The sequence below is a fragment of the Manis javanica genome, chromosome 5, assembly GCF_040802235.1.
Source record: "Manis javanica isolate MJ-LG chromosome 5, MJ_LKY, whole genome shotgun sequence".
In the NCBI taxonomy this organism is placed as follows: Eukaryota; Metazoa; Chordata; class Mammalia; order Pholidota; family Manidae; genus Manis; species Manis javanica.
In genome coordinates, this window is record NC_133160.1 from 124,481,562 (window position 1) to 124,499,505 (window position 17,944).

The window sequence follows — 17,944 nt, forward strand, 5'->3', positions numbered from 1 at the left end:
TCCTGGCTGCTCTCATCTTGGTGGACAAGTGACCTTCATGTAATCTAATGGAGTGGAATTGCTCTGCCACTTGGATCTCCTTCCCTGCAATTCCTCCGGTCACAACCAAAGCAATGATTCTCTTTCTGGTGTTTCTAACCACTATCCCTGGTTCTTTCCCAACAGCATGCATAAATTCCTGTTTTTTTCCATGAAGTCCCTTCTATACCCTTTCTAATAACCACCTATTTTCTCTCATTTATTGACTTAAAAAAAAATATTATCAAAGGCTGTTTATATTCCTCTGCTCATTTGATGGTCTGGTTTTTGATGGTCTGGACGATGTTTTCTTATCATACTCATCCAAAAAAGAACACGAAGACTCAGAAAGGTTAAATAAACTTCCCTAAGGCTATAAATTAGAAGGCAGTTTAAACAGAATTCAAATCGAGATATTCTCATTTAAGGCTTTACTTTGCTTTTTAATAAAAGCTTGATGCCATTAATGTCATGGTATGTAATTATTGGCTTTTGTGTTTATTTCTCTAAAAAGTAATACATAAAGATTCAGCCCATATTACCTAAAGAAATACATATGAATAATGAGAGAACAAATTGATCCTTTGAAATACTAAATACAAGACCTTTTTTATGATTTTTAATGTGGTAAAAGCTGTTATATAAATATCAAGGTATTATTCATTTTTTTGCTGACACTATAGTAAAACCATAACATAAATGAAAATGAAGTATTACTTTGCATTTTGTTTTATACTACAGAATAACAGATACAAAGATTTAGTTTATACTAAACTGAGTAAAAGTACAATAGGATAAAATGTATTTTATATGGCTGTTCCAGTTCAATTTTATTAAGACAAATGAATACTACATTTTAGAAGGGCAGGATAATTGTACATAATTCAACAATATCATGACTATTATCTCAATTAAGTAATGTTAAGAATTACAAAAGACCATTATTCATAGTAGATAATTCCTAGTTTGCTCTATTATATTATTATTTTTTTCTAATTCTTTAGCTATCTTTTTCAATTAATTTAGAAAGATGATTCCTTCAACAAGACTAACCATTTAATATCAATATGCTTTCATCATTAAAATCTTTAATGCATTACTTTATTCTGTAAACATTCATTGAGGGCCTTCTGTGGACAAGGAACTATGCCAGGTACTAAATGTAGAAAGATGGAAAATGGGTGATACAGTTGTTCTCTGAGGTAGTTAAGGAGAATGTCAGTAGCACATGAAAGTCACAGGTGACCTCATGGAACTTCTGAAATTACATTCATTTAAATAAAAACATTTTACCAAGTTAACATATAGCATAGGCAAATTACATACAAATGCAATTTAATATATAATTTATATTAATGACTAGAAGAACATCTCCACATTATTATCTTTCTCAAATGTCACAGCCTCTAAAGGAACAAGATAAACTCTTTGGTTATTTTGAGGAACTATTTTTCTTTACAGAAAATGTAAATTAGCTTCCTTCTGTGTGTACATAAGTTTTAAGCCGACCGAGTAGAGAGTGTAAAAAAGAAAGATATAGGTCCCACATGGAGTCATTTCTGCCAGGCCAGGTCACCAAACCAGGGCTTTATACCTAACCTAATGGTGGTTTCAATCTCCTCTAGAAATGTAGTCAGTCAGGTATTTTCTGATCAGCATAAATAAGATAATGTCACGTGTGCCCTCTCCAGCCCCAGAGGATGAAGAGGTTATCCACCTAATGAGACCTTACCCTTGCCTCATCTCACATACTTAGATGGCATCGAAATGTGTACAGCATGCTCTTTAAGGACACTAACTAGATGTATCCAGGACACTGCTTGATGTACTGATAAATGCGACCTCTTTTCTGCACATATCCGCTGCTGTACAAAAAGTATTTAAAATGCCTCCAAATGAAGGGGCTTCAGAGCAGACACTGATGGACTGTTCTCTGGGTCATAGTCCCCAGTAGGTCTATCAATAGACCCTATCTTTCTAAATATAACAGTTGCATTGATTTCAGTGGACAATAGTGAGATATTTCTGGAGGGATTTAACTGCCAAGGGGCAAACGTTAATGTTTCCAAGGGGTTAAAGCCTGGAGCCACATGTTTATATACCATAGGATTTCCCATTAGGGAGTTGAGGTCTCTTTTCCTCTCTCAAGAGGCAAGAAGGGCAGCTGTATAACAGCTTCTCTACAAATACCCAGATCAATAATTTGGGGGTTCCTCTCTTGTGGTGTCAAGCCCCTTTTGGCACTTGCAGGTAACACCATCTGGCTCTCTTCACATGGTCTGAAGAGGGAGATGGGGTGTCAGGAACTGAAGCAGTTATTGCTCTAAGAAATAATAGTTTGTCCATGCCCAGATACAGAAACTTTGTATTTGCTTTCAGGACAAAATAAATAAATGGATATTTTAAAATCCTATCATGTTGTAAATCTGAATGTAGGGAATAAAAGTTTCTTTGAAGACAAAGATTCATTATACCTATTTTCAGGCAGATCAAGTCACTTCAACAGTGATCTTATTCAGCAAGGACAGCACATTGATCTTTATCATTTTATCATAAGATTTCAGCACAATTAAAAATAGGTATATTTTACTGTACCAAAGTAAAGCAGCCTAGAGAAAAAAAAAAAAAAAACCACTTACTTGATATTATCAAGACAGCCCGATTCAGGTTTCAGAATGGCAGTATGATGAAACATTTTATACAAAGCAATCCCAAGGAAGATTACATTAAGCTGAAATGTAAAAGGTACTGTTATGTAGCATAACTGGCATAGAAAAAAAAGTCTATTCTCCATAGCAGATGAGTTGTTCTGGGAAACTAGCTGTCACTACACTTGCAAAGAGTTGGACCGCAGATGATTGCCTACCTAGTATTTTAGTAAAAGGCAAGAAAGCCATATAGGAGGAATTGGGGTGCCAATGAGTTACAAAGCACTATTATGCCAAATACACAGAAACATAACATTAGCAGCACTTGGAATGATGTTGTTGAAATTGTAAAGCAACTCAAAGCAAAGTATGTGTTTTTTATTTTTTAAAAAGGCATAATTAAGTTATTCCAGGTGTGTTATTATTTCTGTCCTCTGAACATGGCCCCTATTTTATTGTCTAGCAATACATTTTCAAATGCCACATTACAAAGATAAATAATAAAACCTCTTTATTTTTGAATAGTTAAAAGGATTTTACAATACAGGTGAAATTCTGATGCTACAAAAATCTAGGATTAAAATAGAAGAAACCCCCAATGACATTGTTTTATCACTGGAACAAAATAAAGCTCCAGTATAAATTCCATATAACACATATATTAACTGTATAGAAAACCAAATATTGAATTACCCTTTGTCACCTGCTTTGTTTATATATTCTAGAATTTGGGATTGGTGGGGCCTAGGAAAGTCCAATCATAAGGTCCACTGAAGTTCTTTCAATAATACAGGTGTAAAATCCTTTATCAAATCCAAAATGCCTGAAAAGTGAAAAGTTTTAAAAAATTCATTGGGTGGCCCAAAAGCCTAACCTGAACTGAACCTATTTGGTGGGAAAACTTGATCTGCACTGACATAGGGCTCTTCATATCTTTATTCTATTTGCTCTTACTTTTCTAATTATTTTCTGCTGAATTATTATGGTGTTTGGTTTCAGAGTCTTACCTAGAACCTACTGAATTGGTTGATGTGTTTGACTTGGATAATGGCTTATTCTCTACTAGGGATATTACATAATATGCAGTACATGTACCATATTCCCTTTACTAGAGTATGAACAATTTCTGAATTCCAAAATATACTGGCCCAAACAATTTCAGATTATGAATTTTAGATCTATATCATTTTACTCAAAATCAAGAGGATATTTTATTCAAAAAAATAAAGAGGAATTTGTGTTTTAAAATGATACATATGTAAATAATGATACCAACAGTAGTAGTTAAATTACATGAATAATTTATATTTCAAATCAATATACTATGCATCTAAAAGTAAAAAAGGGAAGCATGATTCTAGAATATTCACCTAACTTACTTGTGCCATTCTCAAGTGAAATCCTTTTAGTGTTTGAGTGTTATAAAAAACAAACAAACAAACAACAGGAAGGTACAGTAAGGTTTTGTCACACTTCCAATTTCTGATTCCATTCATAATTTAAATTATCCAAATAAAAAAGAAAGGAAAGAAACTGTTGTCACACTTTAAGTCATGATCATTCAAAATCTTCCAATCTCAAATAGATTGTGTTGGATGGAGCACCTGAAGAGTCACAGTATTGAATAAACTCTTACAATGCATGTTTTCTTCTCCTAACAGTTTTGATTTAGTATTTTACGATATAAGAGTGGACTATAATGAGTGTCTAACTGATTGCATTTTATAGGGTCAAATAAGTACATGCTTTCCCCAAAGTAATCTATGTAAATTAAAGAGAATCAGCACAGGGATTGTGAAAGTTTTATTTCTTGACCTGGGAAACACATAGTTAATTAGGAGTTCTTACCATAATTATCAAGGTCGCTGGTCCTATAAAACTCCAAATGAAGTAAGTGTCAAGTCGGAGCCAACATCTGCAATGAAACACAAGGGAGAGAAAGCATTCAAGGACCAGGTATGGGACATACATCAAGAATGAGTGAGTGACAGAGAAGAATGTGAGCTGCAAAGCATTCCACTGGGATACAGGAAATATTACATTGCTTGTTCATTTAAATGCTGACTTATATGCCCAGTTTCTGACAGCACTATTGATGGAGTAAGATAATTACCCCTGGAGGAAGCAAGAAAAAAATGGCACTGGGCCTATTTGCAAAGGCCTTTTGTGTCTGTCATAAAAAGCTTTAAAAAAAAGGAAAAAGAAAAAGCCATACACATAGCCATTAAATTGAGTAGCTTTAAGCTATACCTTTCTCTCCAATTATGGTGCTACACAACCTGTCCATCAGCTGTCAAACAGAGTGACATTTTCCTGTCAAGAAGATCTGAGGAAATTCAATATAAAGAAGAAATAAATTTGGTATCAGAAGATTGAAGTTCAATTAGGTTGGGCAGCCAACCTGTGCAAGTTCTTAAGTTTTAAAAGGTGCATTGTTGAGGCTAATGCTTCTGGGGTTGCAAATGATCCTTAGCATCCCATGAAGTTGATTCATGACCCTAAAGTAAATTATTAATCACTTAATTTCAGTTACATTTAATACTATCCAATTCTTAAAGCCTCTGGGAAATTACATTTTCATTCTTCAGGATGACAGGAAGACAAAATGGAAATGACTAGTTATGAGAAAGATTAATGTAAATTTTGAACAAATTATATTTGATGTTAAAAAATTATATATGGAATTATCTACAGTTTTTCTATATTTGAGGCATAATTAAAAAATAAAACATCTCCACTGGAAATGATGCAAGAGTGGTTTGCTAAGTGGTCTAAAACTGCAAATTCAAAGTACATAAATATTTCTGTGATTATAATGAAAATTTTACTTAAATCTCAGCAATAATGGAATACCAAAAAAGCAATGAAGAAAAGAATGTACAAATGCCCATCAACAGAGGAATGGATAAGCAAATGTTTTCTTTTCATATGATGAAATGTTATAAAACAGTTAAAAGGGAAGAAGTAGACCTTTGAATGTCAATAGTCTATATTGACACAATAACACAGCTTAGTTAAGTAATATGAAAACTCCATACCATTTACTTTCAGCCATATATGCAGATATGAACTGTATATAATACTGTATATAATACTGTTTTTTGACAGATATATATGTAATTTTTTAATTGAAAGGGGGAAAAATCATCAAACTTATATGATGCCCCTCATATGAGAGTTCAAAGGAACAAAATGGTTTTACTATTTGTTTCATGTTTTATTTTAAGTAAAACATGTTTATTTTAAATATTTAAAATGTTTTATTTTAAAGCAATGTGGTAAAATACTAAGAGTTTTAACATGGAGTGGTAGAGGCTGTTTATTTTTTTTTACTTCCCTGTAATTTAAATTTTTTAAAAAAATGTTAAAAGCTAGATTTTTAAGACAAAACAAAAGTCTGAATTCCTTGAAAAAACCAACTTCAAAACAACAAAATCTGGCTTTTCTCATTAAGTTAAATATATGTTGATAATTTCAATAGAAATTAATATTTGTTGTTTAATAAGAAACTGACTTAGGTATTTCTAACACAGATAATTTATCTTTATTCATATATACATAATGCTATTAGGGAAGGAATCAATAGTGAAACCATTAACCATTAGGTTAAGTAGTTGTGGGGTAAATTTGCAATATTTCCAGAATCTCCCATCTGGGCTTAGTCTATTTACATATTAATAAGTGTTTCTTCCCAAAACCTCCAGGAACCAGGGGTGGAGAGGTTGTTCTCTCCTACGCTCTGTTGTGTAATTGGTCTGGTGCCTGTCAGTCACTGGGGCTCCGCCCATGGAGTTCCTCCTACAAGATGTAGGGGGAGAGGCAAGCAGGCATTGGTGAGGGAAGAGGCGAGAGAGTGGCTGCCAGAGAGGGTCAAACAGAGCCAGGCCTCTTGTGAGCAATAAACAAGTTTCTCCCGCTTTATCCTTTCCCTAGACGTTTTTCGGCTTCCCCAGTTTCACTAGTTTACTCGTCCCAGCAGTCATATTTATGTTGTGCTGTTGTTCAAAAGTTTGGTCATGGAAAATAAGTGTGGTGCTGCCAGTAAGCGGAAACAAACCAGAGATCTCAAGGTTGAAACAAGAACACTGTCTTCGTTTTGACCATAGGTTAGTCTGTTACCACACTAATCAAGGTGTGGGAAATATTCATGAGTCTGAACAAAGATGGTATTTTCCCTCAAGATAAGAACAATAAGGGACAAAGCATAGACGTTTTCTCATGGAAGTTTTCCTAGATACAGACACACATACAGACACACACACACACGGAGCCCAAGATTATTGCTGAAATTATAACAAGACACAATACTAATAATACATTTATGAATGACTCTTAACAATATAGCCCCTGTTCTTTGGCAGGTGAAACAAATTTTTGAGAACGAACCTGAGAACTCAAACACACTTCCAGCAAATTGTTTTGAAAGGAAAATGTGATTTAAGAACTCATGAAAAATGTTATTTTACAAGTTAAGGATTTTTTATACAAATAATTTACATTATTACAGAGTGTCTTAGCAGAAGTAGGTAATTTTGTAACGTTAAATAATCTCACCAAATGTGTTATTAAAAACATCATTACATTTTAGCCTTACAAAGCTTTACTTTTCTGAAAATGGTCTCAGTTTAGCAAATCCTTTACTTGGAAATAAATGTGCTTTTGGCATGTTGATCTTTAAAAGTGGAAGTGAAATTTAGAAGTTATTAGTTTTTTTTCCTTAAGAAAACTCTTGAATATCTTTTCGGTATAACAGATTCAAATTCCCTTCAGAACTGAACAGTGGAAGAAGCAGTATGAAATTTTTAAAATGTGCTGAGTCAAATATCCTCCATGAGGGCCACCTGGGCTTGACTATCTTCTGGAAGATATAGTGGAAGAATCTCTTTTTTAATTCAATTGTATATGGGTATATCTGCTGTTGTTTTTGGCTTTCTCAAGCTTTTTGTATTTCTTCTTTCTCATTAACTACCTTAAAAGTTTGCATGATTCTTGCCCTAGGTTCCCTATGCCAATGTTGAAACAATTCACCCTGGTTTTAAAGAGAACGAAGGTATTATGGGGGGTGTTTATTACATACCTGGACACATATATCTCACTTCATGGTATTCAATAAATCTAGGCCATTTAATGTCATTTGGATATAGTGGAAAATCACTGTTTAAGGGGAAACAAATGCAACTTACTGCAGTAAGCACAATGAAGTCCAGCTTGCACATGGCCTGAGAGACCTGCTCTTGAAGAATATGATTTATCTGAAAACTGCCTTTATCCACTAAGCAAATAGGCCATTTTTGTAGAATTGCAAAGAAATGTCCATTTAAAAAATAAAAATAATTCATACACATACAATCTAAAAATTATGTTTATTGCAGTACTGTAAAAAAAGAGATGACTTGCAGTTGAAAGTGCATTGTGACTACACTACATGCTCATTTGAAGCAATTACTGAAGTCTTGCAATAACAGATATATTATGGAATTCAAAGGAGTACTTGTCATATACCATAAACCTTGACTTTTTTCCCCATTTAACTAATATAAATATGCCATTAATTCTCTTTCTGTTTCTTTTTTTTTTCCAAATTATAAAAGTGGCACACATTGTTAGATATTTGATGAACTCTTCCTACATTAATAGAAGTTTATTGGTTTAATACTCTCAGGAGCTGGTGCTATTCCACATCGATAAATTATTAGTCTCTTCTAGAATTATTCTCTTCCAAAAATATAAGAAACATCATTGCAAATGAAATAATAAAGGTGTTATCTGGATCTGTCTCCCATACAAATGTCAATTATCAATCCAGCAAGTACCACCTTCATGTTTACTCAGAAAAGAGAAAAATAATGAAACAAATTAACTTCTCAAAACAGGACAATAGAAAATCATACTTCTAAAGTTGATTCTGTATTTAGAAAAATGGCAAGACAAACCGTCTAACATACATAAATGTCACCTGAAACATATGTTTTATAAGACTTTTAGATATCAGTAACTACCAGGGTGTAGATCCCCACTCAAAGTGATGCGTGTTTAATACAGTGCCATTAAGATGCTTTGGGACATTGTAGTTTATTGCTTGTTTAATCCACTCTTATCAAAACAGACATCTGACTTTTAACAGTTTTCTCAAGTAATGCAAATAACAATGGTATTTGCTTCGTGCTCTATAGGACCTTAAATCACAGACTAAACTGTTTTTGGTGAATATTAAATGTTACCAGTAAACAATCTTTGGTTACTATTAGACCATGGAATTTACAAGGCTTAATTACATCAGGTTGTTTCTAGAGTTTGTAAACCACTTAATCTTCTCTTCTCTGTAACATATGCAGAGCTCTTTACATTGTACTACATTTGTCTGGCAAGACTGATAGAGGAAAGAAGGAATAAGGAAAACTGGGGCTAGAAGCAGGAAGAGAAGAGCAGAAGGAACAGATAGATATTTCAAGCACAGTAACTCTAGTTTTAAGCTTGCTGCACAATATGCTTATTAAGGATTTTTTAATGTCATTTTTAGCTTAGATCACACATGTGTGTAGGTGATTATAAAATAAAGATTCTTATTAACGATTTTATTACTTTGTCCTGTTTTACCTAAAATTCACTTGTCCACATAAATAATATTCTCGTGTTGGTGAAAGGATGATTTCACTATTTCACAAATAGACTTGGCAAAGGAAGAAAAATACATTAGAATTTTACAAACAATTTTTGCAGTCGTTGTGGCAGATTGCTAGTGGTCCATCTGTATGCATTATCCCTTTTTTCTGCAGTACTTAAAGCCCTAATTTTGGCCAGTAAATGGCCATGTGGAATAAAGACCAATTCTTAGCCTCCTCTTCAGCTACAGGTTACCCTGTGATTGAGTTTCAGCCAACAGGAAGTAGGCAGGAAGTGCTCTGTCACACGCATCTAATCTCAGAATATTTCGCAAGCAAGTGTATGAACTGGAAAAAAGGTTGGCAGAGTGATGCAGGAATGGAATGTGATCAGTGGTAGTCAATTCAAGCATCTGTTGTTTAACTACAGGTTTAGATCTTAGAATTCAAGGTCCAAGAGAGGCTATGTGATCTTTATGCTCCAGTCATGTTGTATTTTTTAAAAACAAGCATTTTTCTATTTCTTCAACAAAATACATCTTTATCTTTGTGGTAGACTCAAAAAAGGTAAACAATGTGCTATCCATTATAATTTATTGAAAGTGTTAGAATAATTTCCACAGTCTCATGTTGCTTAAATTAACAGGAGGCAGTGGCACAAGAATTGTAATCACTATTCTAATAAATGGATGATTTCAATATATTATTCTATAATTGAAGCAATGTTGCTAAGTATAAAGTTTTTATTCCTTCATTTGTATCAGCAAAATTATAGTACCAGTAATAATAAAAGTTCTAATTTAATAAATGCTTATATATGCCACACTTCATATGCAGGCATACTTAAATATTTATATGTATGTATGCATATACATATACAAATACATATGAATTTACTCATATACACATAGTTTCAAACTTAGCAATATTCTTGCAAAGTACTTATAAAATAATCCCACATCACAGATTAGGAAGTGAAACTCAGGTCTGACTTGCCCATAGCACAAGGCTGATAATTACTTGAGTCTGATTTTTATTCTATCTGACTCCAAAGTCCTTGGACTAGTACATGCTTCTCAAAGACAAAAAAGATACACATTATAAAATAAATACAAGATATCCATATATAGTTAACAATTATAAATTTGCAATATTTATAATTTTCAGTATAAGTAGATGAGAAATTTATATGCTGTACATACTGAAACATTATGATTCATAGGTGATTGAAACATACCTCAAGGAAAAATATCAGATTTTTCTAAATATGAGGACATCTCATTAAATTAATAAAAATTTTAGTATTATGAAATGGCTTTATTGCAACATAATTTATGTACTATAAACCATCCATTCAACATGTACAATTCAATGGTTCTTAGTATATTTAAAAGCTGTGACAACATCACTGTATCTAATTTTAAAGTATTTTTATGGAACCAAAATGAAACCTTGTAGCCATCTGTAGTCACTTCCCATTGTCTCTACCAAATTCACTTTTGATGGCTTCAACACCCTTCCCAGTCCTAGTAACTGCTATAATTTAGTCTCTAAAGATTTGCATATTCTGGACCTTTCATATAAATGAGATCATACAATGTATAGTCTTAAATGATGTTCTTTCATTTAACATCATGTTTTTAAGGCATATTCATTTTGCAGCATGATAATAGTTCATTAATTTTCATTTCCAAACAATATTCTATCATATGGATTTTGTTTATCATACATTTTGTTTATCTTTTCATTGGTTGATGAGCACTGAGCATTTCTACTTTTTGGCACACACAGATAACGCTGCTCTGAACACTTGGGCGCAAGTCTTGGAATGAACCTATGCTTTACCTTTATTTCATTTCAGTTCTGAGCAAATACTTTGGAGAGGAATTGCTGGCTCATATAATAACTGTGGTTAGCATTTAGAAGATGTTTCAAACAGTTTTCTAAAGTTGCTAATTGCACAATTTTACATCGCCACCAGCAATATGTGAGCTTTCTAATGTTTCCATATCCTCATGATATGTGTGATCATTTGTCTTTTTTACTGTAATCTTCTAGTGGATGAAGTTATGACATAAAGTGATCTCTTGATGTGGAAGTTATCATATTTCTCTGATTCCAAAAATAACGTAAGTCTAACATTCAACTTTAAGGCCAACATTCAATCACATTTTGTAAGTAATAGGACAGCAGTACTGATATTCTGATACAGTTCTGGTACAGCTAACTCCGTAACAGAAAAAAATTATGTTCAACTTAGAATTCTTATACATGGTGACAATTTTATGCCCAATCATAGGGTTCCTGGGCAAGGAAATGATGGCACAATAAACCCTTATCTCCAATAAATATACACATAAAACCCACTCTTGACCTTTAGTAAAACAACATATGAATACACATAGCACTTCCCACACACATATTTAATAATTATCTTGATATATGTATTGACACATATTTCATTATTTGTACTATTTCCCACTAGTCAGACTAAAGTTAAACATACCTGGTGATGATATATTTAGTAAGGGAGATGCTTGATGTCAATGACATGTTACAAGTAGGAATATCACATAACATCATATAACAATATGCTTAGAGAAATATTATAAATGAATATATAATTTCCTATGAGTGGGTTATAGTGCTTTGAAATTGTGAAATGTATTAATATACATGTGCATCTAACCTGTAGAAACTATCAAGTTCAATATTCTTATTGGGCTCTTTATTGAATAATTTATAATTTAGGATATTTAAAAATCAGCAGTGAATTTTAGGCTGTTTGGATAGTGAAAATAAAGAAATTAGGGGCTTTTATCTAGCAAAGGATACACTACCCTTTTTAGAGCTATTCTTAAGCTAGTGAGCTGGGGAGACAAGTCTAAGACTTAATAGATGATTTATAATAATTTTCAGATCATAAAATTTGATTTCAATTATATTTTAAGGACTTGGTTATATTTCTAGTACTGAGGGATGTTCTGATCTATTATAAATGTTTATGACCTAATTGACATCTTTCAGAAACTCCTTGCTGATTTTTGAGCCTATATTTTAACTTTTAGGCTATTTTCTGGACTTACTCCTTCTCAGTACCTTTTCTCCTCCAGGAACCTACCCTCAGTCCTTTTCAACCTACCTATTGTATTAACCACTATTTTTTTCATTTGTGTGTTTAGATTGCAAGGACAGTGCTATAAACTATAAATTTTTTCTTTTTCTTTAAAAATTAGCTGACCAGTTTGCATTTTTTATTAATATTGAGGTAATTAAAGTGTATATAAACTGATTACTTTCAGGTGATAAGTATTTAGTACATAATTTCCAAATCAGTCTTGTTTGAATTGTTGGTAAATCAATTCCAGCCTTTAACTTCTGACAGTACCATATTGGATGGGTTTACTGAATGTCCATATGAATTAGGGTACAAGAAAGACAGAGGGATGATTCAAAAACAGATAAAATGGAATAAATACCCATTGTAAATAGTAGCTGAGAGTTACTTCTTAAAATGATTGTATTGGTCTTTTAATCTTATTTTTAAATGTCTGATTATTGTGACTAAATGTAATTCTAAGTACATTCTTAAGAATAATGGCAGTACAGATAAAAAGATTTCATTCAACAACATCAGAAAATAATAAGATTTTCTTACAAGCATTGCAAATTGATGGCCAAGACTAAGCAACTTCTCAAAATCAAATTATGTATGCTTTGTGCACGGGTATGTTTTCTACATAATAATCACTTCAACAGCCCTACAACATTTCATAGAAAACTACATCATAGTCCACCAACCAGAGGGAACGTGACAGTTCTATCTGTATCAAAATAACATTTGTTTAACCTACAAAAATAATTTCTTCTCCTACTATTTATATGATTCCCTACTTAGAAATGCAAGCTATTATTACTATTATTATTAAAGATTTTAGAAATAAAACTTCATTGTCGGTATAATACAATTACTTACATTGAGAGAAGAGAGACGGGAGAAGTACCTATTATTTGGATTACTGTAATATATAGTCAATGATTTCATTCTAGGTACTCCAAGTTATTGAGCTAAGGAGTAACAATTTAATAATAACAAAGTTCCAAAAATAAATGAAGTGGACTTCCAAGTCCAAAAAATTATTGTATTGAGCTTAATAAAAATTTACAGAAAATGGCTGACAATATGTTTCTGAATTCTGAACAGCTGCAGTTTATTTAAAACTGTGGACTCCACGTATTTGTATTTAAAAAATCAATGTAGCACATAAGAAGGTAACACTGGCAAAAAAAAAGAAAAAAGAAAAAGAAAAAACAAAATCCCAAAACCAAACAAAACACCCAAACTTGAGATACTAGACTTAGATGAAAAAAACATGAGTCATGTGATGAACAGGGAATGGGAAATGCCATTTGAAATAAAATAAAAGTAATAAACAATAGTAACAGAACCTGGAACAACAAAGGCAGACTCGATAATAAAGGAACAAGATATTTAATTCTGTTTTGCAGAAATCCTTCAAGATGTGTAAAAATTTCTTGCTTTCATTTTTCATTGAGATAATATCTTGATTAACCTGCTGATAGAAACATGGTTCATGCATTTCAGCTTCTCAAGTAAATACAAATGACTGAATAATGTTTTTTTTTTTCAACACCTATTTCCTCAAAATAGTACTATATAGACACTGGGTTCTATGAATTGGGCAAAGGGTAGAAGTTAAATATTTCTTCCATGTATTCGAAGGTCTTACTGTGGACAATTGATTAAAAATACACAAACGAGACACTAAATGCTCCAGCCCACCTGTGATTGCATTTTAATGCGATTTCCCCTATCCTTTTTTCTCCCTCTTGCAACTACCTTCCTTTTTCTCCAATCTGTTTTGCTTCTCTTTGTGTTGGAAAAATCCTAATTTTGAAACTGAGCTATTATCAAGGCTTATTTTAAATCACTGCTTGAGAAATAAATTAGCCTCTATTTGCACACAGTCATAATGCCAGTAAATGAGAGCTTCCAGTTATGGTTCAGGAAATTAAAGCAGTGATGGCCAAAGCTTTAACAAAATCACAAGAGACTACATGGTATTGATTCTAGGAAAAGATAGAATTCTACTATCCAGAAAATGACATCTGTCTCAAAATAAATAATTAAAACACAAAGCAAACACATTCAGTTCACTAACAAAATTTGCAAATATTTTAAAAGAAGAAATATCCATATGAAACAAAATAATAGCAAATCAGGAACTGAACGAGAGCAAAATTGAATTACTTAGGAACCATATTTGAGGTAGAATAGGTCACAAAGAAGATATTGTTTATTTTAGCTCTTACAGGGAAACACATTAATTAAAATGTAAAATTCTATGATCTAAGGGGAATAACTGCCAATGGGCTTCTTTTTGGGGTGATAAAAATGTTCTAGAATTAGTGGTGACAGGTGCAAAATGCTGTGAATGTACTAAAAACTACTGAAATGTACACTTTAAAAGAGGGAATTTTATGGTATGTGAATTTTATCATTTAAAGGCATCATTTAAAAAAAAATCCTATGATGTATCTAATCTCCCTGTCCTAAAGGTCTTTAGAAGCAAACCCAGGTAATTTTTTCATCTATTCCTAATCTGTTCTATAGCAGTCACTGGAATCCACAAAATGAACTAAGATTTGAACACAATTTACAAAGGTTCGGTTAAAAATACTGTTAGTTACATTTATACAAACACTAGTATATAGCCTGTCACTGTACTGAAGGAAAAAATACAACAGATGTGATACAATCTCCCTTCAATCGTATTGTTGGTGCCTCTGTACTAACACAATTCCTATTTTACCGATGCTCCCTGTATGCTCGCCTCCCTGCCTGCCCTCTGCTTGCCCTCCCTGCCTTATGAATGCTCTCTTCCGGGAAGTGAGCTGCTTTACTGCCAGCATATTCAGGGTGCTGATTGTTGGTGGAAAGTTATGAAATTTGGATTATTAATTAACTTCGGCACAAATCCAACCTCATCTGAGCCTTCACTACTGCTGATGTCTACTTGGCTCCTTAACACATATTCCATAGTGGTCATTTCAAAGCTTCTCAAGTCTCCTGTCCTCTCAAAGTGACCTTACCTATTCGCTCAGGAAAATCAGCATGCCCTAATTAATGGAAAATTCCTCCATTAGGCACCAACAATATGATAGATGGGAGCCTGTATCACATCTGTTGAATTGTTTTTGAGATTTACCTTATCTGTCCTTTTCTTCACACTTACCCTAGAATACTGGGGGTCATTTTGCTATTTCAGAAATATCCTAGCTTCATGGAAATAAACTTGACCTGTTTTATCACATATCTGACACTTTCTAGCTCTATAACTATGGGAAAGACAATGAACTTATCCGATCGTTGATTTTTTTCATCTGTAAAATTAATGCCTTGGACTAGGTGAATTCTAGGCCACTTTCAGTACAAAATCAAGGTTTTCCTAATCTTACATCTGATACTTTGCCTTTCTGTTCCCCTACGACCTTTCCCTTTCATTCAGTCTATACGTATATATTGAATACAAATGAGACATAAGATATTTGTTCCCTATTAATCTATCAACTTGTTTCTTCCCTCCCTAGACATTTTTGGGATTTAAGTATTAAAATCCTGCCACATTACTATTATCATGAGTTAATAATATCAGTATTTCTTAATCAAAATTTCTCAGGGTGTAGATGATACTTGAAGGTTCATCTTGTTACTGACTTATGCCTTCACACCTTCCAATTTGCCTACTGCTTTCAGCACGTTATCAAAATAGTTGTTGCAAAAGACAGATGATTTTCCTCCATTCTTACTTATCCTACTTGAGTTCTCTCTGACATAGAACACCGCAGATGGTGCTCTGAAGCACCATCCTGAAGCTTGTTTCTCACTTTCCTCATGGTTCTCTTTTAAGACTCTGGCCACCTTTTTTTTCCCCTTTTTTAATTTTCCCTCCTCAATTTATGTTCTAAATGTATTTATAAGAGCTCTGTCTTGGTATTCTTTCTAATTGCTTTTTCTATTGAAACTTGTATTCACTTTCAGGATCCCTGTTGTTATATGGATGCAGATTACAAAAATACTTTTCATTGATTCCTTTCCAGTATTTTGGACATCTTCATATATACATATCATCAGTTTGAAGGTATGTTGAAAATAAAATTTAAATTTATCATGATACCCCAATACCCATCTAGGAAAGAAAAGGGAAAAATACAAGCTGCCCCTGCCTCTATAGTTTATCTTTCTATTAATGATGTACATTTCTTTCCAGTAACTAGAACTGACATGTCAGAAAGACGAGAAGCCAGTAATGCCAGGGGCTACACTATCCTCTGAATAAATGGTGTTCTCTGTTTGACAAATGTCTCAATATTCTGAAAGATATTAAAATTATCATCTCTTTGCAATTACTCAAGGTTATGATACAATTGTGAGATGCTGAATCTCAGGAATATTTTTTTCTCTTTTGACATCATAATAATTATTGTACAACCAGGAGTTGAATTTCTCCATACGCTTTTCAAGTTCTGCCATTCATTGCTGTGAGGTGACATAAAAATGTTAGCTTCCAAGAAAATCCTAAAGCTTTTATTTCAGCTAGATTTTCTTTTAAAAAGGAAAGAAACACAAACTCACACTTTATCTGTTCCATAACTCCTGTAGTCTACTGCAGCTGACACAGCCACAATGAGCGCAGGCATCCCATAGCCGACCAGGTAGAAATACTTCCTGCGTGAATGCTCACTCTCAAAGACCTCCACCAGCATGATATAGAGCTGTACCCCCTCCAGGAACATCCAGGTGAATGCAGCCAAGAAGAAGAAATGTAAGAGGGCAGCAAAAACTGCACAGGCAATCTATGGAAAGGAATAAATGACTCAGTCAAATAATGATACCAATCGAAATGCTAACAACTGCTGATGAAATAATATTTATCAAGGTGGCAGTAATAAATGAGTTCTGCAAAAGAATAATCTAGACAAGATTCTTAAAATTCAAATATTAAAACCTAATTAGATGTAGCTTATCTTTGAAAACTATACTTAGCATTGTATTAGAGTGGCTTATGGATGATGACATTATAATAAGGAAAAATTATAACATTTAGGAAAAAGTTTTAATAAGAGCCAGTTAATAATTATTACTGAGATTAGTCTAAAGATTATAAAATTGATCTCATGAAATTTCTTTCTTGGCCATAATCATATGTATACTAACATTTTAAGTTTCTCAATTGCAAATGAAAGAAATATTCAACCAAGGAGATTAAAAGCTCTTAAAATAAAATACAATAATTACAGTTTTTATGATGAGGTTATTAATTGTTTATTTATTTCTTCCCTGCCTTGTTTCAGAAAAGATTTAAGATGGCATTGGGAAGTACATGCTACGTAGGTATAAAATCAGATCTGGTTAAAGAAAAGTGATACAGATGTGGATCATTTTCTTTCATTTTTGGTTATTGTACCAAATGTTGGTCTAGATAAGCTTGGTCAAAAAAAGGCAGCCAGCTCTTACTTTGGCATATTTTTTAAGTCACCACAAGTTTCACCTGACCATGTATTAATTTTCTTATGTCAGTTCCTAAAATTCTCATTCCTTTTGGGGAAGTCATTTTTCATAAGATGTCCTAACTAAAATCTATTGCTCCTATG

General features: G+C 32.9%; 1 protein-coding gene across 26 annotated transcripts in view; it reads right to left on the minus strand.

Annotated features, from left to right (window-relative positions):
- ADGRL3 (adhesion G protein-coupled receptor L3) overlaps nt 1-17,944 on the minus strand; it is a 798,791-nt gene that overhangs the window by 76,585 nt on the left and 704,262 nt on the right. For all 26 annotated transcript variants that reach the window (XM_073237549.1, XM_073237551.1, XM_073237548.1 and 23 more), the window contains 3 exons: nt 16,926-17,146; nt 4,515-4,581; nt 2,658-2,749 (listed from right to left, as the gene is read on the minus strand). In XM_073237549.1, coding sequence (XP_073093650.1) covers nt 2,658-2,749; nt 4,515-4,581; nt 16,926-17,146 — 380 coding nt within the window. The remainder of the gene's footprint in view (nt 1-2,657; nt 2,750-4,514; nt 4,582-16,925; nt 17,147-17,944) is intronic.